The following is a 25,325-nucleotide window of genomic DNA, read 5'->3' as shown; positions in this document are numbered from 1 at the left end:
TTGTTGCCTGTATGCTGTCATGTTTGTTTCCGGCTTGTGATGGCATAGTAAGTAAGGATGATAAACTCGTTCATTTCCATTGCCCATTTCATCTGTGGGTGTGGTTTACCAGCCTTTGTGGTTTATGGATGCATTGCCACAAAAACACCAAGGCTAGGTTGGTTCCTCACAACTGTCAAGGGCATTGCAGTAGCCAAGGGAGACTGTGGCCCATTTTTCAAATGTGAGCCTCTGCCTATCCCACAAATGCAGATCTTGTTAACCCAGGTGATGTCTGAGTTGGTATCACACTTAGACCTGGTTATTACCATGGTAAATATCTCCACAGCATGATGGTATGATCAATCTTAGCTTCATTTCTCCCCATAGACCAGTAGTGGCAAACCTATGACCACAGGTCAGACACTGACCCATGCAAGCTTTTTAAATGACCCATGCATTGATTTTTGACAAGACTATGTCTTGTTTATAAAAATCATATGTCCTGCTGTCTTATCAGCTTAGAGGTATAAAGGAGTACATGTCAGGAATTGAAATTTGGCACAGAGTATTAGGTGCCGAAATCATGCCTGCATAAAAAAAACCAGACTCGTAGTTAGTCAGGGGACCGAGAACTGAAACACAATAAAAATACAAAATGATGACACTCTCTACAAACAGGCAGTAGTGTGAGATTTGCACATGCATTACTCGTTGGTAAGTTGGAAATACGAATATTGTGAAATCGAATTTTGACAAACACGTGCGTTGGGAAGTTTGAAAAGCGAATGTTGCTAAATCGAATTTTGACAAACAAATCTTTGAAAAACCCATTTACCTCTCCTGTGTTATTCCCCACATATTTCTGGTCGCCGCATTGATTGACTGCAGATGAGATGTTTCATCATCAGAACTTTTTGCAACTAGATGGCACGTTGTTATAATTTGATATTAAAACTAACTTAATAGAATGGAATTATTTTTCTTTTTATATTTATTAATATATATATATATTTCGTTAGCAATTGTTTTTATATTTTGCACTAACAATACAATAGCCACCATTATTTTTTTTAAAAATGGGAAATTTTCACATTGACAAAAATTCAACCTGGGGCGTCATGCAACGGAGAGAACTTTCAACATTCGATAGGTTAATTTCAATGAAAATGCATCATGGAAGATCTTGTGGTGGTGGCTGTGGCCGGCAAAGTTTGGATGATTGCGCTCAAAACCAACAATACCAAAGATGATTGGAGAATGAGAACAACACCTGCCAAAGTGATCCTGTTTAGTAGTGAGTCTCTGAGACATAGTCTTGTCCCGAATATGGCCTTGCCGTTTTACTTGTTATAAACTTATTTTTTATATCATAAAATAGAGAACAGTCAATCAAAAATATTAAAAAAATAAAGTATATATATCTAATGTCGAATTTATAAAAAAACCAGTCTAAAGGACAGATGCAGGCATCGGGGCATGTGCGCGGTGTCATTTCATGGTATAAATAATAAATTCATAAATTAATAAATTTCTATTACAAATAAAAATAATTATATTTTTACAGTATAATTCAGTATATTAAGTAAATATAAAAGAATTTATATTGTTAATTTAAATAATAGCTAGGGCCCTAGAGGCTATTTTTGGCATACTGTCACAGAACTGCCCATTTCAATTTTATATAGTAGATATTTTCAAGTGGACATTGGCTAGCTGATTTTCTATTGTATCATTGCACCTGTGTATGACTCATGACAGTTAGTCATATACTTGACGCACATACATATTCGTTGCATCATAGAATGGGGAGATGTACCAGCTCAGGGATGTACCAGTGCTGAACTAAATGGCAGCCTTGTCATATGCGTCTAGAAGTGTTTAATAATTCAACATTATTATTTTTTTATTATTAAAGTTCCTCATCTACATATGTATGTATATCAGGTACATTAATAAGAAATTTCATCTCAAATTATTGTATTCTAAATATAAATATTTTTAGTTGTAGCCCTGTACTATGTTGGCAGTTAAAAAAATAAAAACAAATGAAATGATACAAGTTCCAGACTATATCAAACAATGGTTTGATAAATATGGTGTGATTAAAAAGAATAAAACAACTTTGTGTGTAATTTGTAACAAAAAAGTCACTTCATGTACTGTACATACAATGTAAAAAGACATTTTGAAAAGTTGCATTCTAGTCTCAGCCTTTCAACAGATGAAGAAAGAAGAACACATTTTTACAAAAGAAAAAAGAGAACCATTCACAAACCAGTGTTTTAAACCCTTTTTAATTCCAAAAAATAACATTACAGCTGCTAGTTTTCAAGTTGCCCATTGCATTGCTCACCATGGAAAACCTCATTCAGAAGGAGAGTTTGTAAAACAAGCATTTTTAGAGCATTTGCAATTTTAAAGAAAAAGACTTGATTTTAAAGCATATAAATGAGTTACCAATATGTCGCAATACAATTAAAGATCGAGTAATAGAATTAGAAAGAAATATTTTTTTGCAAATACATAATGACTTAAATTATGCAGAAATGTATTCAATTGCTTTAGATAAGAGTAATGATGTAAATGGTTATGCACAATTAGCAGTTTTCGCTCGATATAAATCAGGCAATATAATGAAAGAAGAGCTAATGAAACTAATAACGTTGAAAGGGAAGTGTATCAGTCTTGATATTTTTAAAGAATTTAACATTGCATTTAAAGAAATGGATATTGACCTACAGAAAATTGTTTCTATAACAACAGACGGTGCACCCAATATGGTGGGGATAAACATTGGTTTTATTCAGTATCTTAAGCAAAATATTATACATTCTCTGATTGAATTTCATTGTATAATACACCAGCAAGTTCTATGAGCAAAGCAAGGTTTAAAAACATTTTCCAATGTAATGCCAGTTGTAATAAAAGTAATCAACTTTATAAATACAAGAACTCTTAATAAACAACAATTTGCACAATTATTAGAGAAAATTGAGTGCCACTGCTCAGGGATTTTGACATACAACAATCTTTGATGGCTCAGTTGCGGTCAAGTTCTTAATTGGTTTGTCATTTCATTAGAAGAAATTAAGCTCTTTTTGAATGAAAAAGACAATAGTTTTGAGGAATTTTCAAATATAGATTGGTTAAATGATTTAATGTTTTTATGCTATATCACTCAGCATTTTAATAAACTGAATAAAAAACTTCAAGAAAATAGACCTATTGTTTTAATGATGTTTGAAAATATTAAAATATTTATGATGAAACTTGACATCTTTACTAAGGATTTGGAAAAGAATATCATGAAATATTTTCCTCAATTACAAAAACAGTAAATAACAACCTTTTTTTACGTTCCAGCAATATTTTATTTCGTAAAAACGTTTTCAACTGCCTTAAGCAGCCATCTTCAGTTAACCAATAGAAAAGAACATAGAATTATAAAAATAAGCACGTGGAGTTCTAAACGTACGAAAATTAAATGAAATTCAATGTGCTCACACACATCGTCGGTAACGCGCTTACACGCTAAAAACGGCGTTTTTTTTTATGATGTTCCGTCTCTTTAACACATTGCTAGTCATTTTAGGTTATCAAAGAAAGACTTCCAAGCTATCGCCAAAAGGCTTCAATTTAGGTTATCCAAGTTCCAAGCTATCGCAAAAAGGCTAGTCATTTTAGGTTATCAAAGAAAGACTTCCAAGCTATCGTCAATGGCGATAGCTTGGAAGTCTTTCTTTGATAACCTAAAATGACTAGCAATGTGTTAAAGAGACGGAACATCATAAAAAAAAACACCGTTATTAGCGTGTAAGTGCGTTACCGACGGAACATCATAAAAAAAACGCCGTTTTTAGCATGTAAGCGCGTTACCGACGATGTGCGTGAGCGCATTCGAATTTCATTTAATTTTCGTACGTTTAGAACTCCATGTGCTTATTTTTATAATTCTATGTTCTTTTGTATTGGTTAACTGAAGATGGCTGCTTAAGGCAGTTGAAAATGTTTTTACGAAATAGAATATTGCTGGAACGTAAAAAAAAATTGTTATTTATCGGATAAATAATTCCAGTAAGCTGTGTTTATTTATAATTACAAAAACAATTTTCAAAACACAATAATTTTGGAAATATGCCTGACATTCAAGAAAATGCAATTTAAAAAAATTTAATGATTATACAGGAAATAGAACAAGCTTTTGAGGAGAGATTTAATCAATTTAAAAGTTTGGAAAATACATTTCACTTTATTTTATACCCAAACAAAATGAAATTTGTAACAATGGAGTTAACCGAATTTATGTGGCTAGGTATCCATGATTTAGAATTGGAATTAGTTGAATTTCAAAGCAGCATAGTGTGGAAAAATAAATTTGAAAACTTGATTTCCGAAGTAGAAGGAAAAATGTCTGAAAGTAGTGCAGATAATAATGATCCCACACTAAAAATTAAAAATATTATATTAAATGTATGGGATTCTTTACCAAATAATTTTATATCAATGAAGAAACTTGCTAATGCTCTTTTAACAATGTTTGGGTCCACATATTCATGTAAAAAATTGTTTACTTCAATGAATTTTGTAAAATCTATCAATAGAAATAAACTTGGAAATGAATTGACTGTGAAATGCATTAAACTAATGAATACAGAATATGAACCGAATATTAAGAAACTATCTGAAAATAAACAACAGATTTCTCATTAAATATACTTTATTATACATACACATACCTGTAACTATACCTATTAATCAGGGATGCACAACCTGCGGCCTGGGGGCACATATGAATAAGCCCTTTCAATGTTTATGCGGTCCACTTACGGTACAGGCCAAATCTCTTCTTTCAAAGTTTCTAACTATTCGCATTTTTCACCGGATGCTCGCCCTCCGGTGTTTAAAAAGAAAACTATTCTATCTGGGTCGTTTGATTAATTCTTGTGTATTATCAGCAGTAAATATGAATAACAATAGAAAAAGCAAAGCTTTCTGTTGCATTCCAAATTGCAATTTCAAAGACTTACGGGAGCCTAATATAAGTTTTCATCTATTCTCACACGAAAAACAATGATTATTCGGAAATTGGTCGGTTATATTTATGAGCTTCTCCGAATTGTGAAAGAGTGAATTAGACTTAAGAATCGGCAGTTTCCCGATTGTCCAACTTTACACGAACAAGTTATGCTGTCAATTTTAAAAGATATTTTCTTAAAGTTAAAATGCCAGTTATTTTGTGTGGGACACAGGGTCAGATTTAAGCATTTCGAAGCCCTAAGCTGAATGTAAGTCCCCTTACCAACCCTTCACAATTTTAGAAGTCAATTATAAAAAGAAAAAAATTAAATCAGACTATCTCTCTGATTCAATACGGTTATTGGAAGAAAAAGATGTGAGGTTTCACTAGTCTTCTGTTTTATAACTGAATTTTTATACCCATTCCTTTAAAAATCTTTTTTAAAACTGGTTTTATCATTTTTTTTAAAAAAAAAGACCTTACGCTAATTCTTAGAAAAAAATTAACGAAATACTTTACTTTTTATTTTGTATAGTATGTTTTGTTGGTTTGTAAAAAAATGTTTATTACAAAATTCGACCTTAATTTTTTGTTTTTTTTCTGTACAAATGTTTGAGGCTCCTTGAAAGTCGAAGCCTAAGCAACAATTTACATAGCTTTTTACTTGTAAATCTAACCCTGATAGGACAATGTCAAAGCTGATGTTTTTAACACAAAGGACACAAATATGCATAAAATGATCTCGCTCACTTACTTCGATACCACATAATGACGTATCCCGCTAGCAATAATTGTTCTGCTACTATAAAATTTCTCAATAAACAGCTACAAGCAGCATATATCATTATATTGGGCAGTAATATATGATTAATTTTACATTTACTAGTTACAAGCGACCCAGATAAAGTAGCCATTTTGTAAAAATTCAGCACCCTCTATAGTTCATGAAAAACGCGAATAGAACTTCTTCCCTTTCACAAAGTCATTAGCACTCAACTGTTTTATGTCTTTCCCTGAGGTGAGAAATGGGGGGGTTGAAGTTCTATTTCTAGCTAACACACTTTCTGGTTTAGATATCGAATATTTTAAGTCTAATGCATAGTATTATAACGATTTTTAGAAAAATCAAATAGAATAAAATGATGTTAGAACGTCATTTCTGATGTTATCAGGAAGTTTCTATTTTGGCAGAAAATTTTTCAATTTTATGCTTCAGAAAACTTGCTTATTCATCTAAATAATGTCAAATAACATAAAAATAAGTGAAAATAGCACTGAAAACCATGAAATTTTTAGCATTTGTTTACATTCTAGATTCTGATTGGTATAGTCAAATTTGAATTGATCTTTTCTGAAAAGATGCTTATTCGTCAACCTAATATCATTCAAACTAGAAAATACCAATAAGAGTTCAAAAAGGAATGTACAAAAGCTATAACAACCAATTATTTACAACAAAGTCTCTCCATAGACTAACAATAGAAAACATTTTTAATTATTACATTGGACCAAGAAAATTAATAGCTGGAATAGTCATAAGACTTAAAGGAAGCCAACTGCACTAAAAAGTTGTGGATTTAATAATTATTTCAAACCGCATCAAGTCATAAACTTCCCGTGATTATCAACACTGTCAGCGGCTAAAGTAATTAGGCTCCTTGTGTCAACAAAGAGGGTTGTAAAATAATCCGGCCCCCTGGAAAGTAAACTTAATCCTAACCCAACCCTTCTTTGCAAAAGGTTGTGCATCCCTGTATTAATAAATATTTCATAATATATATGGGATTTTCTTTATTCTTTGTTCATTCAAATAGTCAGTGTAGGGGCAACTGCTGACTGGGCATGGTGTCACCTGGTGCGGTAATTCACGGTATCACCCCATTGATATCAATTTTTTTATGTTGACCTTTATTTTTTGCTCTTCATTTGCAAAAGTAAAAGTTGTAAAACAAAAAGGAAATGTAAACTTTTTAGAAGATTTTAAAAGTGAAAACCAAAAATTAGTAGTTTTTAACCATCCTCTCCCCCTTTCCAAGTGACACCACTGACTTAGTGACCCATGAGCTAGTACTAAAAAAAATAATGAACAAAATTTGACCCACTTCTCAAAATGGTTCGCCATCACTGCCATAGACCTTACTGGCATGGGCATCCCTACCAGCAGCTTGTGCTCCAGCCGGCATTGCTCTATGGATCAGTAAAATTACTAGGCTCTTCCACCACAACTTGGTGATGACCACGAGAGAAATATCATATCAGTAGATCCCCCTATAACACAAGTTCATATAACATGCTAAAAGAGACTCATATAACACGGTAAAATGTCATCGCCAACTTGTGTCGCGACAGGATTGATCGAATCTGGACCAATAGTAGATATTGTACAAACCGTTGAGTTTAAACAAGCACTGGAACTACTAAAAAACATTTATTATTCAACACCCATAAAAATTATATTTTTATTAATGATGTCTCCAAAGTTAAATTATTTTTCTGTGAAAAATTCGCTGACCAGGAAACATGCGTCCGCCGTTTGATGAGCTGCTCCACGACGAAAACAAGCTTAACCCTGCGTCAGTTGCTAGGAATCGTTCTCTTACTTAGGTCGCATGGGTCTCTGCGACCCCCTTTTTATTATGAAATTATTAAATTTTGTTATCGTGTAAAAAAACTACAATTTTTCTGTTAAATTCTACACTTTCTTTTCTATCTAGTAGTATAAATTACTTCTGTATTGACAAAATTGCCATTTTTATATTTATTTGTATGCAATTTGATGAAAAAAACACAAAATAATAAACATATCAAATTTCAACTCGCTGTAAGTTATCTCACGTTTCACCGATTGTCATCAGGTTTGTTTGCAAATGGGCAAGAAAAATGACTTATTCATGTGAAGTTAGTAGAAATTTAGTGCTACTGCCAAAAGATTTTTTAATAGACCTCGCGTTATCTTCTACCTCGAGAGTCAATAAACGTTAATTGTTTTATGGCTCTATTAAAAAATGCTTTTTTCTGGGATTCAAATTGACTAATTGTCAAAGTTTTTATTCCGTTTTACTCATTAAAAAGTCCTCTTTAAGATTTAATGGATATTTTTGTTAGATTTTTACACATGAATTTTATTTTTAATTTTTAATGTGATATAGTCATGTGTTAAGCTTAACTCGATCGCCTAATACAAAAATTGACATCGGTCAAAATATTCTTCAATCCAACAAAATTCTTTGCTGATAGTTTAGATATAAATGTTTTCTCTGCACAAAACAAATCAATCAAAAAAATAATGAGAGGACCATCAAAAATTCGGCAATTTATGACATGTTCACAATTCTGTAATTCGTTTTCTTCATAATATAAAATTTTCCCATAATAAAACTAAAAAAATATCAATACCTGAATGTTATCAAAATGCAATCATCAAAAATTTTATAATTTTCACAATTTGTATTATCATAATTTATTTTTGAGTTTTTTGTCATGCGTTGTGTATCGCATGACAAAACAGTCGCTACGCTATCAAATGCAGCGATTTCATTTATAATTACAGTAGAGACTCATTAATCGGAATCGCCGGTAATTGGAACAATTTTCAGTCGGACTGTGTTGTGCTGAATCAAACGTTTTGATACTAGATTTACTTCTAAAGTATAATTTTCATGTTTTTATATTCTTCAATATATTTATTTTGTTTGTACAAAATAAAGAAATAATTTTTAATGATACAATAGCCTCGATTATTATTATAAAAATTTTCGTTAGGCTTAAAATCGACGAAAATTCAACACGAAGCGACACGCAACGGAGAAAAATTCAACACGAAGCGACACGCGACGAAGAAAAATTTGAACATCAGACAGGTTAATGTATTTTTTCATACATAATCGGTAATCAGAACAAATCACTAATCTGAACAACCCCAGTCCCCAATTGATTCCGATTTTCGTTTCTCTACTGTACTTGTCATGTAGATCGGAATAACTTTTTAGGTTTCTATTGTTGTGCTGCGATGGAAAATGAATAAATAATAAATTCAGATTATAATTAAAAGTGTTTTTATCAGATTAATCTGGATTATTAGATTATAGAATAATGATATCTATGCGATATGATTGTCACGTAGTTGTAATTATTTTATTTATATCTAATTCCATAATGTTTAGGGTGTAATTAGATAACTTCTAGTTTTTTATTACGTTTGAACGAGTAAGCATCTCAGAATTGTCTAGTAAGAAATTGACTACAATAAGACAAGCAAATTTATAGCGATTGTTTACATTTGATTTCCAAGATCATTGCCGAGAAGGCAGGATATTTCGCGGCAATTTATAGCTAGACTGTTTTCACAAGTCTCTGATTACTTAGTAAATGTGAAAAAAGGCAACTTGCATCGCCTAATATACGAGAAATAATCATAAATTAATTATAAAAGTGATAAATAAAAATTATATGATGAAAACAAAATAATAATTAAAATAATTAAAAATTAATTATACATGACTTTTGAAAACAATATTATAACAAAAAAACAAAAATATAAATATATAAATGAATAACGATATCATAGGATTTAATAAACACTGCGCGACAACTTGAACATGATAAAGTTATTGCGACACTCGCTATCGGCAATGGCGACAAATTAATTGGTGTTTTTTTACCCCCATTGTGAGTCGAATGGGTCTGTCAGACCCAAAATATTTTTTTTCTCAAAAATGAGCGTTGCTATTCAGAAAATTTTAACAGCATGTTAATCGGGTTAGAAAGATAGAAAAATATTAATTTTTTCAGATTTTTGAAAAATATTTTAATATTAAAAAATTTTCACTAAAAGTCGCGCCAGGTCGGTGAGACCTGTTCGACTCACCTAAGGTTAAGCAATGGCGTCGTCAAACGGTGCACACTCAGTAAGTAATTCTACAATTTTTGTTTATAGCATAGTTCATATGGATTATTCCCAAAAAATTATACATGATTTGGAAATGTGTCAAATTAGTCTAGAATCGATTAATTTTATGGAAGAAAACCTTTCAAACAGCTCAAGCCCCTAACTGCATATGTCTGGGCTGTGATTGGCTCATGTATTTAAGTGACTCGCATAACATGGATTCGTATAACGCAGAATGTATCTACCGTGTTATAGGGGGGTCTACTGTATTATTATTATAATAATCAAAAAGGAAGTTAATAAAAATGTTTAAATTTTTGAATTGAACAATACTAAACTTGAAATCAATATCAACAATTTAAAAACTAAAAAATACATTACTCACTTATCTGTAGAAGGTATCAGAATCGATGCATTGTCTTGCAATAAAAGTAAAATATGAATTTTACACTGGGTCTCTAACTCATCTGTACAAACATCCTGCAAAATTTAATTTTAAAAAGTTTTTTTATAACATTAAAGTATTAAAGATCTTCATTATGACATAAATTTTATTAGTTGTAACATCACTTTAAGAAAATAAAATAAAATGTTTTTTTTAGGTAGTCAAACTATTTTTCAATTAGAAACATTTTCGGTGTATCTTAGGCCAGCTTCAGCTTATGATTCTTATCAATAGTTTGGTTACCTAAAGAAGTGATTTTATTATATTTTGTTAGAATGATGGTGCCAGGATTTGAGCATTCAAGCATTACCTTAACATTTGTGGGAAGCAAATAACCTGACTTCAAAGTTTTATAATTTAATTTAAATTAGTCAAATAAAATTCATCTGATTTTAATTTGGCTATATCATATTAACCCTTTCCCGGCCAGGGTACCGATCTATCGTTACCCTAGTTGTTAAGCAAAACGGCCAGGGTAACGATGAATCGTTACCCTATTAACAATCGATTTTTATAAAATTTATCGACAACAGATGTCAGCACTTGACGGCATCGTCTTGTTTATCGTCTGTTTCACATAGTTTTGTCCAGGTGGTGTTTTGTTGACCTACATAACCTTTGTTTAGAATTTTTAAAATTTCACTTTTGCTTTTTCGCTCAACGAGTTGTGTTGTGTGTGTTGCAGGTAAGTTTCATATTGTTTCTTTGTTCATTTTATTCAATCTTTTGTTTATTTTTCTATCTAGTTTTCTATATAAAATATACTGTATATATCTTAGAAAATAAATTAGTTTATCTTTTATAATTTTTAATATAAATTTTGATCTTATATCGAATTAAATTTCCGATTAGTTAATTCTAATTGTTTTATCTCATGTTTTTCGATTCATCTATCGTAATTTTATTTATTATAGTTTTAGTTTTATATTGTAACATATCGTTACATATAGTTTTATTTTTTTAATTAAATTTATTGATTTTCATCAATGTGATTTTATAATGGCATCAACATCGAAGATACAAAAGTTAGATGACTCTGACCTGTTAGATTATATAGAAAATATCTCTGATATGATATCTGAGTCTGACTCTGACCCTGATGTCAGTATGTTAGATCACGCGAGTGTATGGCCAACGAAAGGACAAAAAATACAATAAAACAAAACTTTAATTCTAATGTAATAGAAAAAAAACAATTATCTACAAAACACTTTTTCTTTTCGTGTGATGATACACAGGATTCGTTCTCGACTCCGACTCGGGACCTCACACGTGCGTAGGCAAGGAGGAGTAGACAAAGAAAAACAAAAAAAAAACACGTGGTTCACACAAACGAAGCGCGACTCGCTGATAGCGAGTTACAATGGAATATTAACCCCGAAATGTTATAAACTAAGACTAAAACTAACTTACAAACTATATAGAGAAAAAGGAAGAGTTAGATAGATATAGAGAAATATATGAAAGTATAGGGGTACCCAGGATAATGATGCGTCCTTGAAATCTTCGGGTCGGGGAATTATATTTAGACACTGGCTACTATTCTTCGTCTTTTCTGGTCGTATCTCTGTTCCGCTGAACGAGCCGTTCGGATTCTCTCTCCACGTCTGCTCCGTCTCAGCTCCAAACCAAGAATGACCGTTACTCCCGTTCTTGTGCCTCAGGGTCTTTTTACTCCTTTGTCCTTCCCCTTACTTCTTGGAAAAAGACTGCCCCACCCACAAGGAAAGTGAAAATAGAAAGATCGAGAAATAAGAGAAATAAAGAACAAAGAATTGAAGGATTAATATTAGGCTTATGACTATCGCGTATATACAAAATTATGACGTACTCGTCCCGATGTCAAGTATGTACGAAGGGTCTGATAATGACTCTGATGATGATGATTTGACCTCTCCAAGCTGCTCTAATCAAATTACGCAATCAACAACTGATGACGATGATGAGGACTATCAGGAGGTTCTATCTCCAGAGCAAACTTCTTCACTTCCTTTCTCTTTTCTAGAGCTAGCTGGCCCTAAGCACATGCCATTGCCAGATTCACCACCGATTGCGTATTTCGATCTTTTTTTCACAATGACTTTGTTCAATCTAATCGTAACGGAATCAAATCGTTACGCGCAACAAGTCATAAATGGCATGGGGAATAATGTACCGCCCGCCCTAAAGAACTGGTCCAGAATTTCGGTTGTAGAAATAAAGGGGTTTATAGCTTGTATATTAAATATGGGATTAATAAAAAAGCCTACCATAGAATCTTACTGGTCCACTTCTTCCTCCCAAGCCACTCCATGGTTTGGGAAAATGTTTTCAAGAACCCGCTTTTATCACTTGTTGCGGTTTTTCCATCTCGTCGATAACTCCAAGTTATCCGGCCGAGGGGAACAAGGATATGATCCTTGTGCAAAATTTCAACCTCTGGTCGATCACGCGAACAGAGTGTTCCGACATCACTACACGCCACACCAGCAAATGTGTGTGGATGAAAGCCTAGTTGGTACTAAAAATAGAACTTCTCTCATGCAGTACCTACCAAAAAAACATCATCATCAGTGGGGCATAAAATTTTGGATGCTGTGTGACTCAGTCTCTCAGTACTGCTTGAGTTTTTTCACTTATAGAGGGGCCAGGACTCAGCAGGAAAAGGACAACAATTCTAAATTTGGTCTAGGGTACAGCGTCGTAAAAAAACTGCTTGAGACGGGGTTGTACCTCAATAAAGGCTATCATCTTTTTGTAGACAATTTCTTTATGTCGGTACCTCTCGTTGATATTTATATTCACTGGGTACCTACATAACTGGCACTGTTCGTAGAAACAGAAAATATTTACCTGCCCCACTGAAATCAAAGTTTTCTGTCGGCCAAACATCGTATTATAGATCTGGCCCATTGTTAGCCTGTGGCTCTCGAGAAAAATCTTCACAAAAAAAATCCAGTCTTGCTACTATCCAGCCATGCGAGGGCGTGTGATGAAGAAATTGTTAGGCGTGGAGTGGCTAAGTCAAAGCCACAAATAATATTAGAATATAATAAATTTATGGGTGGGGTCGATACATCGGACATGATGTTATATGCGTACTTGGATGAGAGAAAGACTGTGAAGTACTGGAAAAAAGTTGGGTTCAATATCATAGGCAGGATGGTATTGAACTCGTATATATTATACAAAGCAAATTTTAGAGGCCCAGGTAAAGTAAAATCTAGGTACGCCTACAACATATCCATAATAGAGAGCTTGGAGGAGGAATGGACAACAACTAAAAAGTCTCTTGAAGATCCCCAAGGACCAAGGGGACTAAGGAAGCTACCAGAAAAAAAGGAGTCAAGGTGTTGTGTGCGCACAAGCAACGGACTGAAAAAAAGATCAAGAACTATCTGCACTCGTTGTCTAAAGGGGTTATATCCTGAATGTTACCCAAATCATCATTGCTGATAGGATAAGTATGTGATGTAATTCTGATCAAGCATTTTACATTATATTTATATGCAGTATCATCTTGCAATAATGACCGTTAGTAACGGGAGTAACGGTCAACAAATGCAATAAAAAATTCTCTTTTACAGATTTCGTCCCTGCAACATCGTAGATTCATTTTTTTCTACTTTTTTATTTTTTATTTATTTTTTATTTTTGCAATTACTAGTAAGGTATGTGATCGAGTTTTACATTATACTTATATGCAGTATCTTGCAACAAATGCAATAAAAAAATACTCTTTTACAGATTTGGTCCTGCCAAGGTCACAGATGTATTTTTTTCCCTGCTTTTTTCCTAATTTTTTTATGTTTTGATGTAAAAATCAACGTATATTATATGAATGTTTTATAATAATTTTATATTTATCAGAAATATTTTTATTCTTTCAAAATTTCATGATAATAAAGTATACTAGTTTATATCGAAAAATTTGCTTGAAATAAAAACGTTTAATGCGTGATAATTTAAAAACAAAAAAACACACACACACAAAAGTTATACAGAATTGTACAAAACAATATTTTACATGGATCAGTGCCAATAAAAATGAAGTAACTGGAGAATGTTAATTTTAACAAAAAGTAACGAATTTTCAAGTTTGAACGTCATTTATGATATATAAATTATTTTTTTTCTCATAAATTTCTTTAATAAAATTTAGATATTACATTTTTTGATAAAACTAACTTTATTGATGAATATATATGTGATTTTTTTCATATGAATAAAATAAGAATTTAATTTTTGGTGAATTTTTAAAATAATATTGCCTGATTCACTTGTTTTGTCCTTGGCCGTTTTACAAAGTAAGGGGGCGTGGCACCCGGCAGGGTAAGGGTTAATGTATAAAAGTTTTTTTTTAAATTAATGAATTAATTATTACTAACACAACATTTAATTTTTATTTTATTTTTTGAAAAAATAATCATTCCAAAATATATAAACATATCCCAAATATAAATAAACATCACTAAGCCTGATGAGTATATAATGAAATACCAACAATTGCCTTAAAAATTGGGCTATAAATAGGCTAATTAAATGATTGATATAAAGTAATTTGTTACCAGAGGTAGACATTAGGTGCCATCTCTTATCTAATAATTATAATTTAAGTAAATATTAAATAAATTTAGAACCCTCTAGAATAAAAAAAAATATTTAACAAAGTAAGGTTATATCTAAATTAATATACTTCTGGAAGTGAAGAGTCGTTCGGGGTCCGGGTGGCGTAACTGACAAGCGCACCGCATGGCAAGCGGAGGTTGTAGGTTCAAGCCCCATTCCAGGTCAGTTCTTTTATTCCAGAAGGTTCTAAATTTATTTAATATTTACTTAAATTATAATTATTAACTTACAGGTATAGGACAAAATAAGAACACCTGTGAAAGAATGCAAAATATTTATTAGTAGGGAGTTGGGCCACCATTGGCCTGAATTACAGCTTGTATCCAACAAGGGATTGAGAAATAAAGATCATGTAGAAAGTTTAAGGGAATTTGCAGCCATTCTTCCTGCAAAGCGATCTTGAGTTCAGGTAGTGTGTGTGGAGAAGGAAACCGAGCACAGACTTTGTTCTCTAAAAAACCCCACACAGGCTCAATGATGTTGAGATCAGGGGACTGAGGACACCGCGTGAGATGTTCCACTTCATCATTATGCTCATCCAACCATGTTTGAATACAGCAAGCCGTGTGCACAGGGGTGTTGTCATCTTGGAATATAGGACGTTCTACAGGAAACAGAGTATGAAGCATAGGGTGTAAATGATCTGCGAGAATACTGCGATAATGCTCGCCTCTGACCTTCTCCCTCAGGACCACGAGTGGCCCCAAGCCATGCCACGATATCACTCCCCACAGCATCACAGAGCCCCCTCCATGCTTCACGATAGGAACCAGCCAACATGAAATGCCTCTGCTGGTGTTCGCCAGATGAACACACGTCCGGTGGTCTGAAATAATGTAAATGATGATTTGTCAGACCAGATGACCTGTTCCCATTGCTGTTGTGTTCAGTTTCGGTGGTCCCGGCACTACTGTCGCTGCTTCATAGAATTCTGCGGCAACACTAACAGCTTTGGGATGGCTACTCAGCCATGAATGCTCGTAGCATGCAGCTCCCGTTGAATTGTTTTGGTGGATACAGGGTTCTAAAGATGGGTGTTCATCTTGGAGGTTATCTGCGGCAGTGTAGTCTTATGTTTTTGGGTGACTATCCTCTTCAACACTCGTCTATCCCAGTCGGTCACCTTCGACTTTCGCCCACTGTTCTCCTTTGCAAAGGACACCTTTCCCACTTTTGTGCAGGCTGTCATAACCCTTGAGACAGTGGACCTTGAAACACCCATAAGGTTGGCTGTTCTAGACATAGACGATCCAGCGAGGCGAGCTGCAATAATCATGCCTCTTTGCATGTCGCACATAATGGTGCTTTGCTGGAAACAGAATTTTCTCATGCAACTGTCACACTGCATAATGCTCGACTGATACCTTCCCTTTCATCACCACTGGATGGCAAACTGTGCAACACGTGGCAGGGCCGTACTGGACAGTCTAAGTACAACACATTTCGAAAGGGGTGTTTGTATTATTTTGTCCTATACCTATAGATAAGAGATGGTGCCTAATGGCTACCTCTAGTAACAAATTACTTTATATCAATCATTTAATTAGCCAATTTATAGCCCAATTTTTAAGGCAATCAGGGATATGTAATGAAATACCAATAAGTTTTACACTGAAAATATTACTAATTTTATTAAAAAATATATTTTAATGTTTAAAATGCTAAAAATCTATAGATATTATTATATGTATACTTATTCAAAATTTTATACAGCTATTACAGAATAAATATTAAAAAGTTTTTTTTAAATGTTGAAGATATATGTCATTATTAAAGCCCAGATTTTTGGGTGCTGCACCCACTCAATTTTTGAAAGGGGCAGAGTGTAAAAAGACAAACTAACTTGGTTTTAGTGCAGCAGGCCCACTCACTGCCAAACTGTTTAGCACCCAAATTGCAAACCTGCCCCCAAACTATATATTTTGCACCCAGCTTTCCACTTTTTTACATTTTCAAAGAATATGTTGACAATTATCTCTCTCTTTTTTTTTTTTGGTGTTTTTTATTCATTCACTTGAAGGGAAAAAAACAAATTTGTTAAACCAGACCATGTATGCTGAGGAAAAAAGATATGATAGCTAGCTTACTCTCTTCTTTCATTGAGAGAAAAGGAGAAACGCAGAATTTTCTGGACTAAACAACTAAGCCTTAGGGTTGTTTTAAGAATGCAAACAGATTTACTGAAAATCTGCAACACTTGTTTTCTTTTCTAAGAAAAGAACAATCTAGAAAATTCTGTATTGAGGTCACCTTACCCTGACTTGTGAGCACAACAGTTCCAATTTCCTTTGTTCGGTGTCAGCGACATTAGAAAATGACAAAATTGTCCGCATCTAAACTGAACATTTTAGCAAATAAGTTTAAAGACGAAGGCATATGCACAGACGGAAAAGTTCTTTGCTGTTCCATTTGTGATTGTATGATTTCGGTTGATGTGAAACACCAAGAAACGAAAATCAGGAGACACACAAGTTTAGAAAAGCATAGAGAAGACAGACAAAAAAGGAAGAATTTCGAGCATATATTTATAGGGGCACCTGGACGTTGTCGGAGACAATCCTGTGGTGTTTATACTGGAAGAAACAACGGATTCCACAAAACTGTACGTGCTGAACATTCTTGTTGCACCACTGACTAGGTGCTATGTACAACCAATGTTGTTCAAAATGTACAAACTTGAAAATACAAACTCAATGAACTCTAATATCTGGTCATCTGTTGGGGGTCTTGGATAAACAGTGTGGTATTCTACTGCGAGAACTTCGAGAAAATTAATGCGTTTATCAACGAACTTCCTCCTGGTGATTCTGCGGCCGTCGACTGTCGAGAAACTGGCTGCTGATCCGGTAGTGACCGCAGAGCTCTACTCCGTGCATTCGTACAAGTTATTGGTGGATAAAATCGACGAGCTGGAAAGAGGTGGAACTGAAATGCAGGATCAGTGGAATGTTGTAAGTCAGGTGCTTGATGTACTGGACGGTTTTGCTCTGGACAAACTCAAATCTAGTTTATCAAAAACATCCCGATTTAAAAAATATTCTGAATTGCACTGAACTAGAATTGTGAGAAAAACTGAAACATGTCCCCTTAGTCTTCGTCGATGTAAAAAAATCTTTTTCCTTATATAAAGGCATTCTATCCTCCAAACGAGAAAACTTCACTTTTAAGAACATTGAAATGGTTACTGTAGTAAATTACAATGCTCATCTTTATGTCTAAATTGCAATAAACAATTATGTAGTTTTTAAATATAGTACATCTTGTTGATTTTTGTCTTAATAATACAGCATTAAAAAGCACCCAAACTGGCACCCAATCCATTATAAAACTGCACCCAAAAATCTGACCTTAATCATTATTTACAAATGCAACATTGTAATAAGTTTAGACTTAATTATAATTAATGTATTAGAATTTAAATTGAAATTTTAAAATCATATATCTGTAATTAAAAATCCATTTAATATTAATTTTAAAAATTCAGATCCCAATTAGAAAAGAAACAATATTGCATTCTCTTATAATTATAAGTTTTACAAGATCCAAATCAATTGTAATATATAGATATCTTTTGGCAAAGTTATGAATGAAATATAATAATATGAGAAAGAATTTTTGTTTCATTTATTTCACATTAAGTATAATACCATAATTTACACTGACTATAGCATGCTGCCATAAACAATAATCTCAATTATATCTAATTAACACAAATATCATTGCCCAAGTGCAAGATGAATCAACACTTTGAAAAAAAAATAAGTTTTATTTTTCACACATCATACTATAACTAGATTATTTTATTTTATACTTTTTTGCTAATTATGTTCTTAAAATCTTAGGCCATTAGATACACTTTTGAAATTACTTAAGACATTATCCATTAGATTCTACACTGGTGTGCAAAACTTAAGCAACGATTGTTTTTTTGCAGTAACTCTGCAAGAAATCACCAAGGAATCATTCTACCATGTGTAAAGACATCCAGATGGTTTCTTCTAGCCATACTGCATGTACAAACTCATTCAAACTTGCAGCGAATGTCTTTAATAATGCCTTTCGTCCTTCTTTTTATTGTAGTCTTGCACTGCGCATGCCAACTGCATGTGTTTTGCATGCCCCACATTACCTGTGACATCTGCATATGAATCACCGTTCTGCCAAACTGGGGGTTCATTGTATTGATCACAACAAGTCCTTTTCTACAATTTCATGGCTCTGCTCAAAATTACATCATTGCTTAAGTTTTGCACGCCAGTGTATAACAACTCTGTAGAAAGCTAAATCTGACATCAAGATATTGTTATTACTCCAGATAACAGTAAATTTGATAAATAAATACTCTATATCGATCAGTAACCAATGTAAAGCATTCGTTTCTCTGGTAACATTGCCAGAAACATCACATGACTGATATTATTGATGTGCCGATAGCTCGATTTCAAGACTATCATGGAAAACTATAAATATGAATCACACTGATAAATACTGGTGTACCAACACCAATATTTATCAGATTCAATACAGAGATTACATGAAGTAAAATAAAATTTTAATTGATATTTTTGTCTTAATTGTAAGCTAAGAACGTATAGTTTAATTACGGAAAATGTCTGCATATTTCAGATAAGATACTTTGCAGTAAACAGAAACTACGATCAGTAATTACTAGTAGAACCGATACATATGCCAAAATATAAATTTAATTACTAAAACTCACTTTTAACATATCCAAACACAACTCTTCTTTCGATTTATTGTATTCTTCTATAAACAATAAAGGATCATTTCTAAATTTGACATAATTTGTAAACCACTTCTCTCCAAGAAAACAACCCACGGCCGCCATTTTTTAAATCATAACGACGCCACCGGAATTTTAAAACATTAATAATAATAATAATGTCTTTAAAATTATATTAAGATAAAAGCTATTTATTTTTATTTTTAAATATTAATTTAATAATAACAACCTTAACAAAATTGATATTTTTTATAAGCATTATTTTTGTTCAATTATCTTATTGTCTCTCATTCATTGATATTTTTTTTTTAACTCTTTCCGCCCTGTGGGCACTAAGAGGGCCTCTTTTGGTAGGCCCATTATGGGTTCGGCCAGGCCCACAATGGGGCGACCGGGTGGTGAGGGACGGGGCCCGACATATCCGAACGGACCACCCCCCGAAAAATTCCTGGGGATTATTCGACCCGTTCGGATTCGATCCCGGGTCCCCCAGAGCGGTAGGCTGCCACCTTTACCGCTCGGCCATCCGGCCCTCATTCATTGATCAGAACACGTCCTATGTTATACTCAAAGTGTGTACAGTGGTACTTCGTACCCTTCGAACAACTCTAACTTCGAACACTTGAGAGTTCGAACGTCAAATTCGATAAAAATTCGTTTCGGAGTTCGAACTGAGTTCAGAATGAAAAATGCATTCGATGCGTAAAATAAGCCTCTGAATGTAGGAGGCCGAAAGGGGGGAATCGTCAATTCCCTGTCAGAACAGCAAAGGGTCTTTTTCGCATGTGGGTGGTGTGACGGAAGCACAGATACGAGTCACCTTTACAAGAGAAACCCGTTTAATTTTAAACTAAGAAGGTTGCTTACATCAGTGGATGCTAAGTTCCTTCAGTGAGCGTTAATATTCGTTCTGAAGTTTGTTTAACGTGATGTACAGTACTGTAAAAATACGTCTTCCGGTGAGGAGAGTTGAGACGACAGCCCCAGGATACTGACGAGACGGTGTTTGTTGGGATGAATCTCGAAAGTAGAGGTGCACGGGATAGAGAGGAGAAATCGTCAGTGACTGGGAGCGATAACGATTTCGTCTGGCGACCCAGAATCGTCGGATGACGCAGGTTAGAAGTACTACCTGTTTGTTGATGTTCAGACTTTGTGCACACGTCTTTTTTTAAAGTTCGGGGTTTTATCGACCCTTTTCCTTTCTAATTCTTCCTTGATTTGCTGGACTTCCCTTTCCTCGCTCCCCGATTGGTCTCTCACTTGTCTTCAGGTGAAAATTGAGATCAGTTCGGATTCAGTTCAGATCTCCGGGAAAAAGTCTACCCAAGACGATCTCATTTAATACCTTTCCTAGACGTCATTCGTCTGGAGATGTCGTTAGAACTAGGAAACCTGCACTTATAACTCTATCCTATTATTCCGTTTTTGTTAGTCTGTTTTCTTCCAATTTAATTTAACCCCATTTAAAGCAGGCGAGTGCTGGTGTCGAAGTTCTGTTTCTCTGTCTTAACGTGTTAAATTCACAATTCAATTAAATCACACATCTATGTTAACTAACAACTGTTAAATATATGCAAAAACTGATAAAAGACACTCCAAACTGGAAGACAAAGAGAGGTTTTATTTAACAGACTATACAGCGTGAAAGCAGTAACAAAAGAGAAAAGGGTAAAGTGGCTAGAAAATATAGTGTCGAAAGCGCTATATCCCTCTATTATAACGGTTCAGTCCTGCGTCGAGGTTAGTGACGTCACAGAAAAGGTGGCGCTGATGTCAATCGTAGCGCTACTTTCGCTTTGTTTACATAGCATCCTTTCATACAACAACATTGAAAGCGATTAAATTTGTGTTTTTAAAGTAAATATATTTATAGGAAATGTTAATCAAATAATGGCTGAACAAGAACCAAACACCCGAAAATCAAAATCAGGTACGTGTTTTGTTCCATTGTGTAAAACAGGGTACCGATCCTGCAAAGAAAAAAAATCTCTTTTCTTGGCACCAAAAGACGACAATCGTCGAAAAGATTGGGAAAAATTAATCAGACGCAGTGACTTAACTTTGGAGCCCTGGCATAGGGTTTGTGAATTACACTTTGAGGAACATTTTATAATCAGAAATTGGAAACATATTGTGAAGGGTGAAGAAGTTATTATCCCCCGTGATGTTCCAATACTGTCTGTTGATGCAGTTCCTACTAAGTTTGAAGGTTACCCAAAGTACTATAGTAATGTTTCACTGCCAAGGAAAAGATCAAACAGAAATTTAAGTAATAATACAAACAAGAAGAAGAAGGTCAACCCTCCTCTTCTCTCTTCAGAGGAACTAGATATCCAGCCAGAATTATCCTCAGCATCTTCCTCATTTTCATCCCTTCAGCTTAAAGATTTTGAAAAATTAAAAGTGCCAGATTTCTGGATAAGGTGCCCTTTAAAAAATGAATCTAATTTAATTGTGTATGCAGAAAACAAGCTAAAGTTAGAAGATAATCATGCTAGTCTAAATGCACTAAAGTTAATAACTTTTGCCCAGTATGAAGATGTATTTTCATGCAAAGTATATATCAAGGGTGTTCAATTTGAAAATATTTCACCAATTTCTTCTTTGCAGCAAGCTGAGGATATTATTGAAAATACAGATAAGTTGAAAATATGCAATGGTGCTGCAACAGAGACAGAATTAGAATCAAACATTTTGTTTGGCTTTAAAAATATGAAAAATTTATTTGGCTGTATCTACAGTTCAAAATGTTTGGTTATTGCTAATAATGGTAAATCCTGCATCCCCTGCAAATATACAAGGCATTTACTCATAAACCGTAAATCAAGACAAAGAAAAACTAAAGTTAAAACATCGAAAACTGTGCGAAAGCCTCAACATACTTACAGAGCTTTGAATAAAATAAATTCTAGATTAAGAAGGAAAGTAAATAACTTACAGTCTGTAATCACCCAAATTCATACATCAAACAATAAAATTCAGCAGTCTACATTGGAAGAAAAAATAAAATCATTGCCTGCAAAAGAACAGCTAGCAGTAAAGCACTGTTTTCTAGCATCTAAACGTAAATCCAACCGTGGTTTACCTTATGACCCAGAATGGATTTTGGAATGTATCATCATGAGGATGAAAAGTCCCAGATTGTATGAGCATCTTAGAATCAATAAAATTCTTGCACTACCATGCCATAACACACTACAGAAGTATATGAGAAGTTTTAAAAGTGGATTTGGCTTTAACCCAAAAATATTTGATGCACTAAAAGAAAAAGTTAAAGAATTAGATGAATTTCAAAAACATGGTGGGCTTTTAGTAGATGAACTCAAACTTTCAGAAAGTTATCACATTACATCCTCTGGTCTTATTGAAGGATTTGTAGACTTGGGTGATTTTACACCAGAACAAATGAAGACTACTCCATGTGATCATGGCATGGTGATAATGTACCAACCATTAACAGGTGACTGGCAACAGATTCTGGGAGTTTTTGCAACTCGAGGAAATATATCAGGTAAGTAAAGTATAGTACTTTTCTATTGTACATTTTGCAAATACTTCTAAAAAAAATGTCATGTTAATATTACATAAACTCATAATAATCAACACATTTTTTATCCTTATTTTATAGGTGAGCTGCTATCAAAACTACTTCTGGAAGCTATAGCACTGGTTGAAAGATCTGGGCTAATGGTGGACTTTATTACATGTGATGGTGCATCATGGAACAGGAACATGTGGGCTCAATTTGGAATTGGATATAAGCCAGTTGGCAAAAAAATTTCATGTAAGGTAACTCATCCAGTAGATTCAAAGAGAAATCTTCATTTCATATCAGATTTCCCTCATCTCATTAAGTGCTTGAGAAACAATCTTTTGAAATGTCCATTTAAAACTCCTGAGGGGGAGGTGTGTATTGAACATATGAAAGAGGCATGGAAACTGGATGATACTCCCGAAACCCTGAAATTTATGCCACATGTTTTCAGCTATGTAATTAATCCAAATAATTATGAAAAAATGAGGGTTAATTATGCATTCAGACTGTTCAGTGATGAAATGCTAAAAGGTCTATATGCCTATCAAGACAAAATTGAGCAAGGTTTTGGGAGTATATCAGCTACACAAAATTTTGTTAAGCAAATTAGTGATTTAATTAATATTATGACCTCACGTGTTCCATCTAATGGGTTGAGATTAGATTCGGATAAATGTCAGTTCTTGGTGACATTTTTAAATTATATAGATGAATGGGAGAAATCTGCTGGTAGTAGTGATGGCAAAGGATTTTTAAGCAAAAGCACAGCTACAGGGCTCAGAGTGAGCATTAACAGTACTCTTTTGTTACTCAAATACCTAACTCAACAATTCAAATATAGTTATATCCTAACATCCCGTTTAAGCCAGGACAAAATAGAAAATTTGTTTGGTATTGTCCGGCAGTCTGCTGGTTGCAATGACCATCCTAATGCAAGTCAGTTCCTCACAATTATTAATTGCCTGAGCTTCTATAATTTGGCTAGGTCACCAAAAACAGGTAATGTGCAAGAAAATATATTAAGTTCTCTTATCTCTGCACCAAACTTATCACAGCTTGATAAAACAAATATTCAGAAAAAGATTGATGAGCTACTTGATGCTGGAGAAATACATGCTGCAGATAAATATATTTCTGGTAGCAATTGGGTGATAAAAGATCATTACCCATATATCAGAAAGAACAGTGACTCGCGTTTAATTTATTATATAGCTGGTTATGTTGCTCGAAAATGTATTTCAACAGTTTGTTCAAGTTGTGAAAATTGTCTTAACATATTGCTTGAGTCTGATGTTCCTAACTCTGAAAATGCACTAGCAGAATTTACAAGGAAATTTGATAAAGGTGGTCTATCATATCCCACCAAAGAACTGCAGGTCTTAATGATGAAACTAGAAAATAATTATACTCTTTCATTTAGTGTAAGAGAACTGCACAAGAATTTTATACAAGATGTTTTGAATGATTTAATTTCAATGAAACATATCAATTTAGTTGGCTGCAGTGAACACAAAGAAATTGTCACTAAATATATTGTAAAATTTTACTTACTTACTAGATTACATTTTCTCATAAAGGGTCTAAATAAATCTAAAGAATACAATAGAAAACAAAAATTCTACCTAAAACAGAGACAAATCACATAGCCTAATTCTGCAGTTGCAGTATGATAGCTAACAATAAATGATTTCATCCAAGTTTCTGACCTAATTTTAATTTCACTGACTTGTGTGTATTTTTAATTTATAGATTTTACTCCACTGTAATTTTTAATTCCTTTCTTTTTCTTGAAAAGGGTGAGAAATCTACATGCCTATTAATCTGTAAATTTTTTAAGAGAAATTTTTCAAGTTTTTATTCAATGTATGAGTAGTAACATGAATTTTGTACCATTTTGAGAAACAGCTGCACATTAATAAGTTTAGTTTATATGTGTGGATACTTGGCAGTAGGCTAATAATTGTTTATTTGTTACATACATAATTTTGTAATTTTATATTGGAACAATAAAGTAACATTCTGCCTTTATATTTTATATACTGTGTAGAATTTAATTGTAATTTTAATATTGCTTTATACTGTCACATAATACTGTATGAACAG

The 25,325-nt window shown here is 33.5% G+C and overlaps 1 protein-coding gene across 5 annotated transcripts in view; it reads right to left on the bottom strand.

Annotated features, from left to right (window-relative positions):
- Window positions 1-19,797, bottom strand: part of LOC136974311 (AP-5 complex subunit beta-1-like) — an 81,052-nt gene extending 61,255 nt beyond the window's left edge. For all 5 annotated transcript variants that reach the window (XM_067269157.1, XM_067269159.1, XM_067269158.1 and 2 more), the window contains exons 1-2: window positions 19,661-19,797; window positions 10,273-10,367 (exon numbers count right to left, since the gene is read on the bottom strand). In XM_067269157.1, coding sequence (XP_067125258.1) covers window positions 10,273-10,367; window positions 19,661-19,789 — 224 coding nt within the window. In that variant the 5' untranslated portion in view covers window positions 19,790-19,797. The remainder of the gene's footprint in view (window positions 1-10,272; window positions 10,368-19,660) is intronic.
- Window positions 19,798-25,325: the final 5,528 nt, after the last annotated feature.

Source organism: Centruroides vittatus, unplaced genomic scaffold (genome assembly GCF_030686945.1).
Source record: "Centruroides vittatus isolate TY-2023 unplaced genomic scaffold, ASM3068694v2 contig_347, whole genome shotgun sequence".
Lineage (NCBI taxonomy): Eukaryota > Metazoa > Arthropoda > Arachnida > Scorpiones > Buthidae > Centruroides > Centruroides vittatus.
Note: the sequence above shows the minus strand (reverse complement) of the source record. Positions and strands in the feature narration are given on the sequence as shown.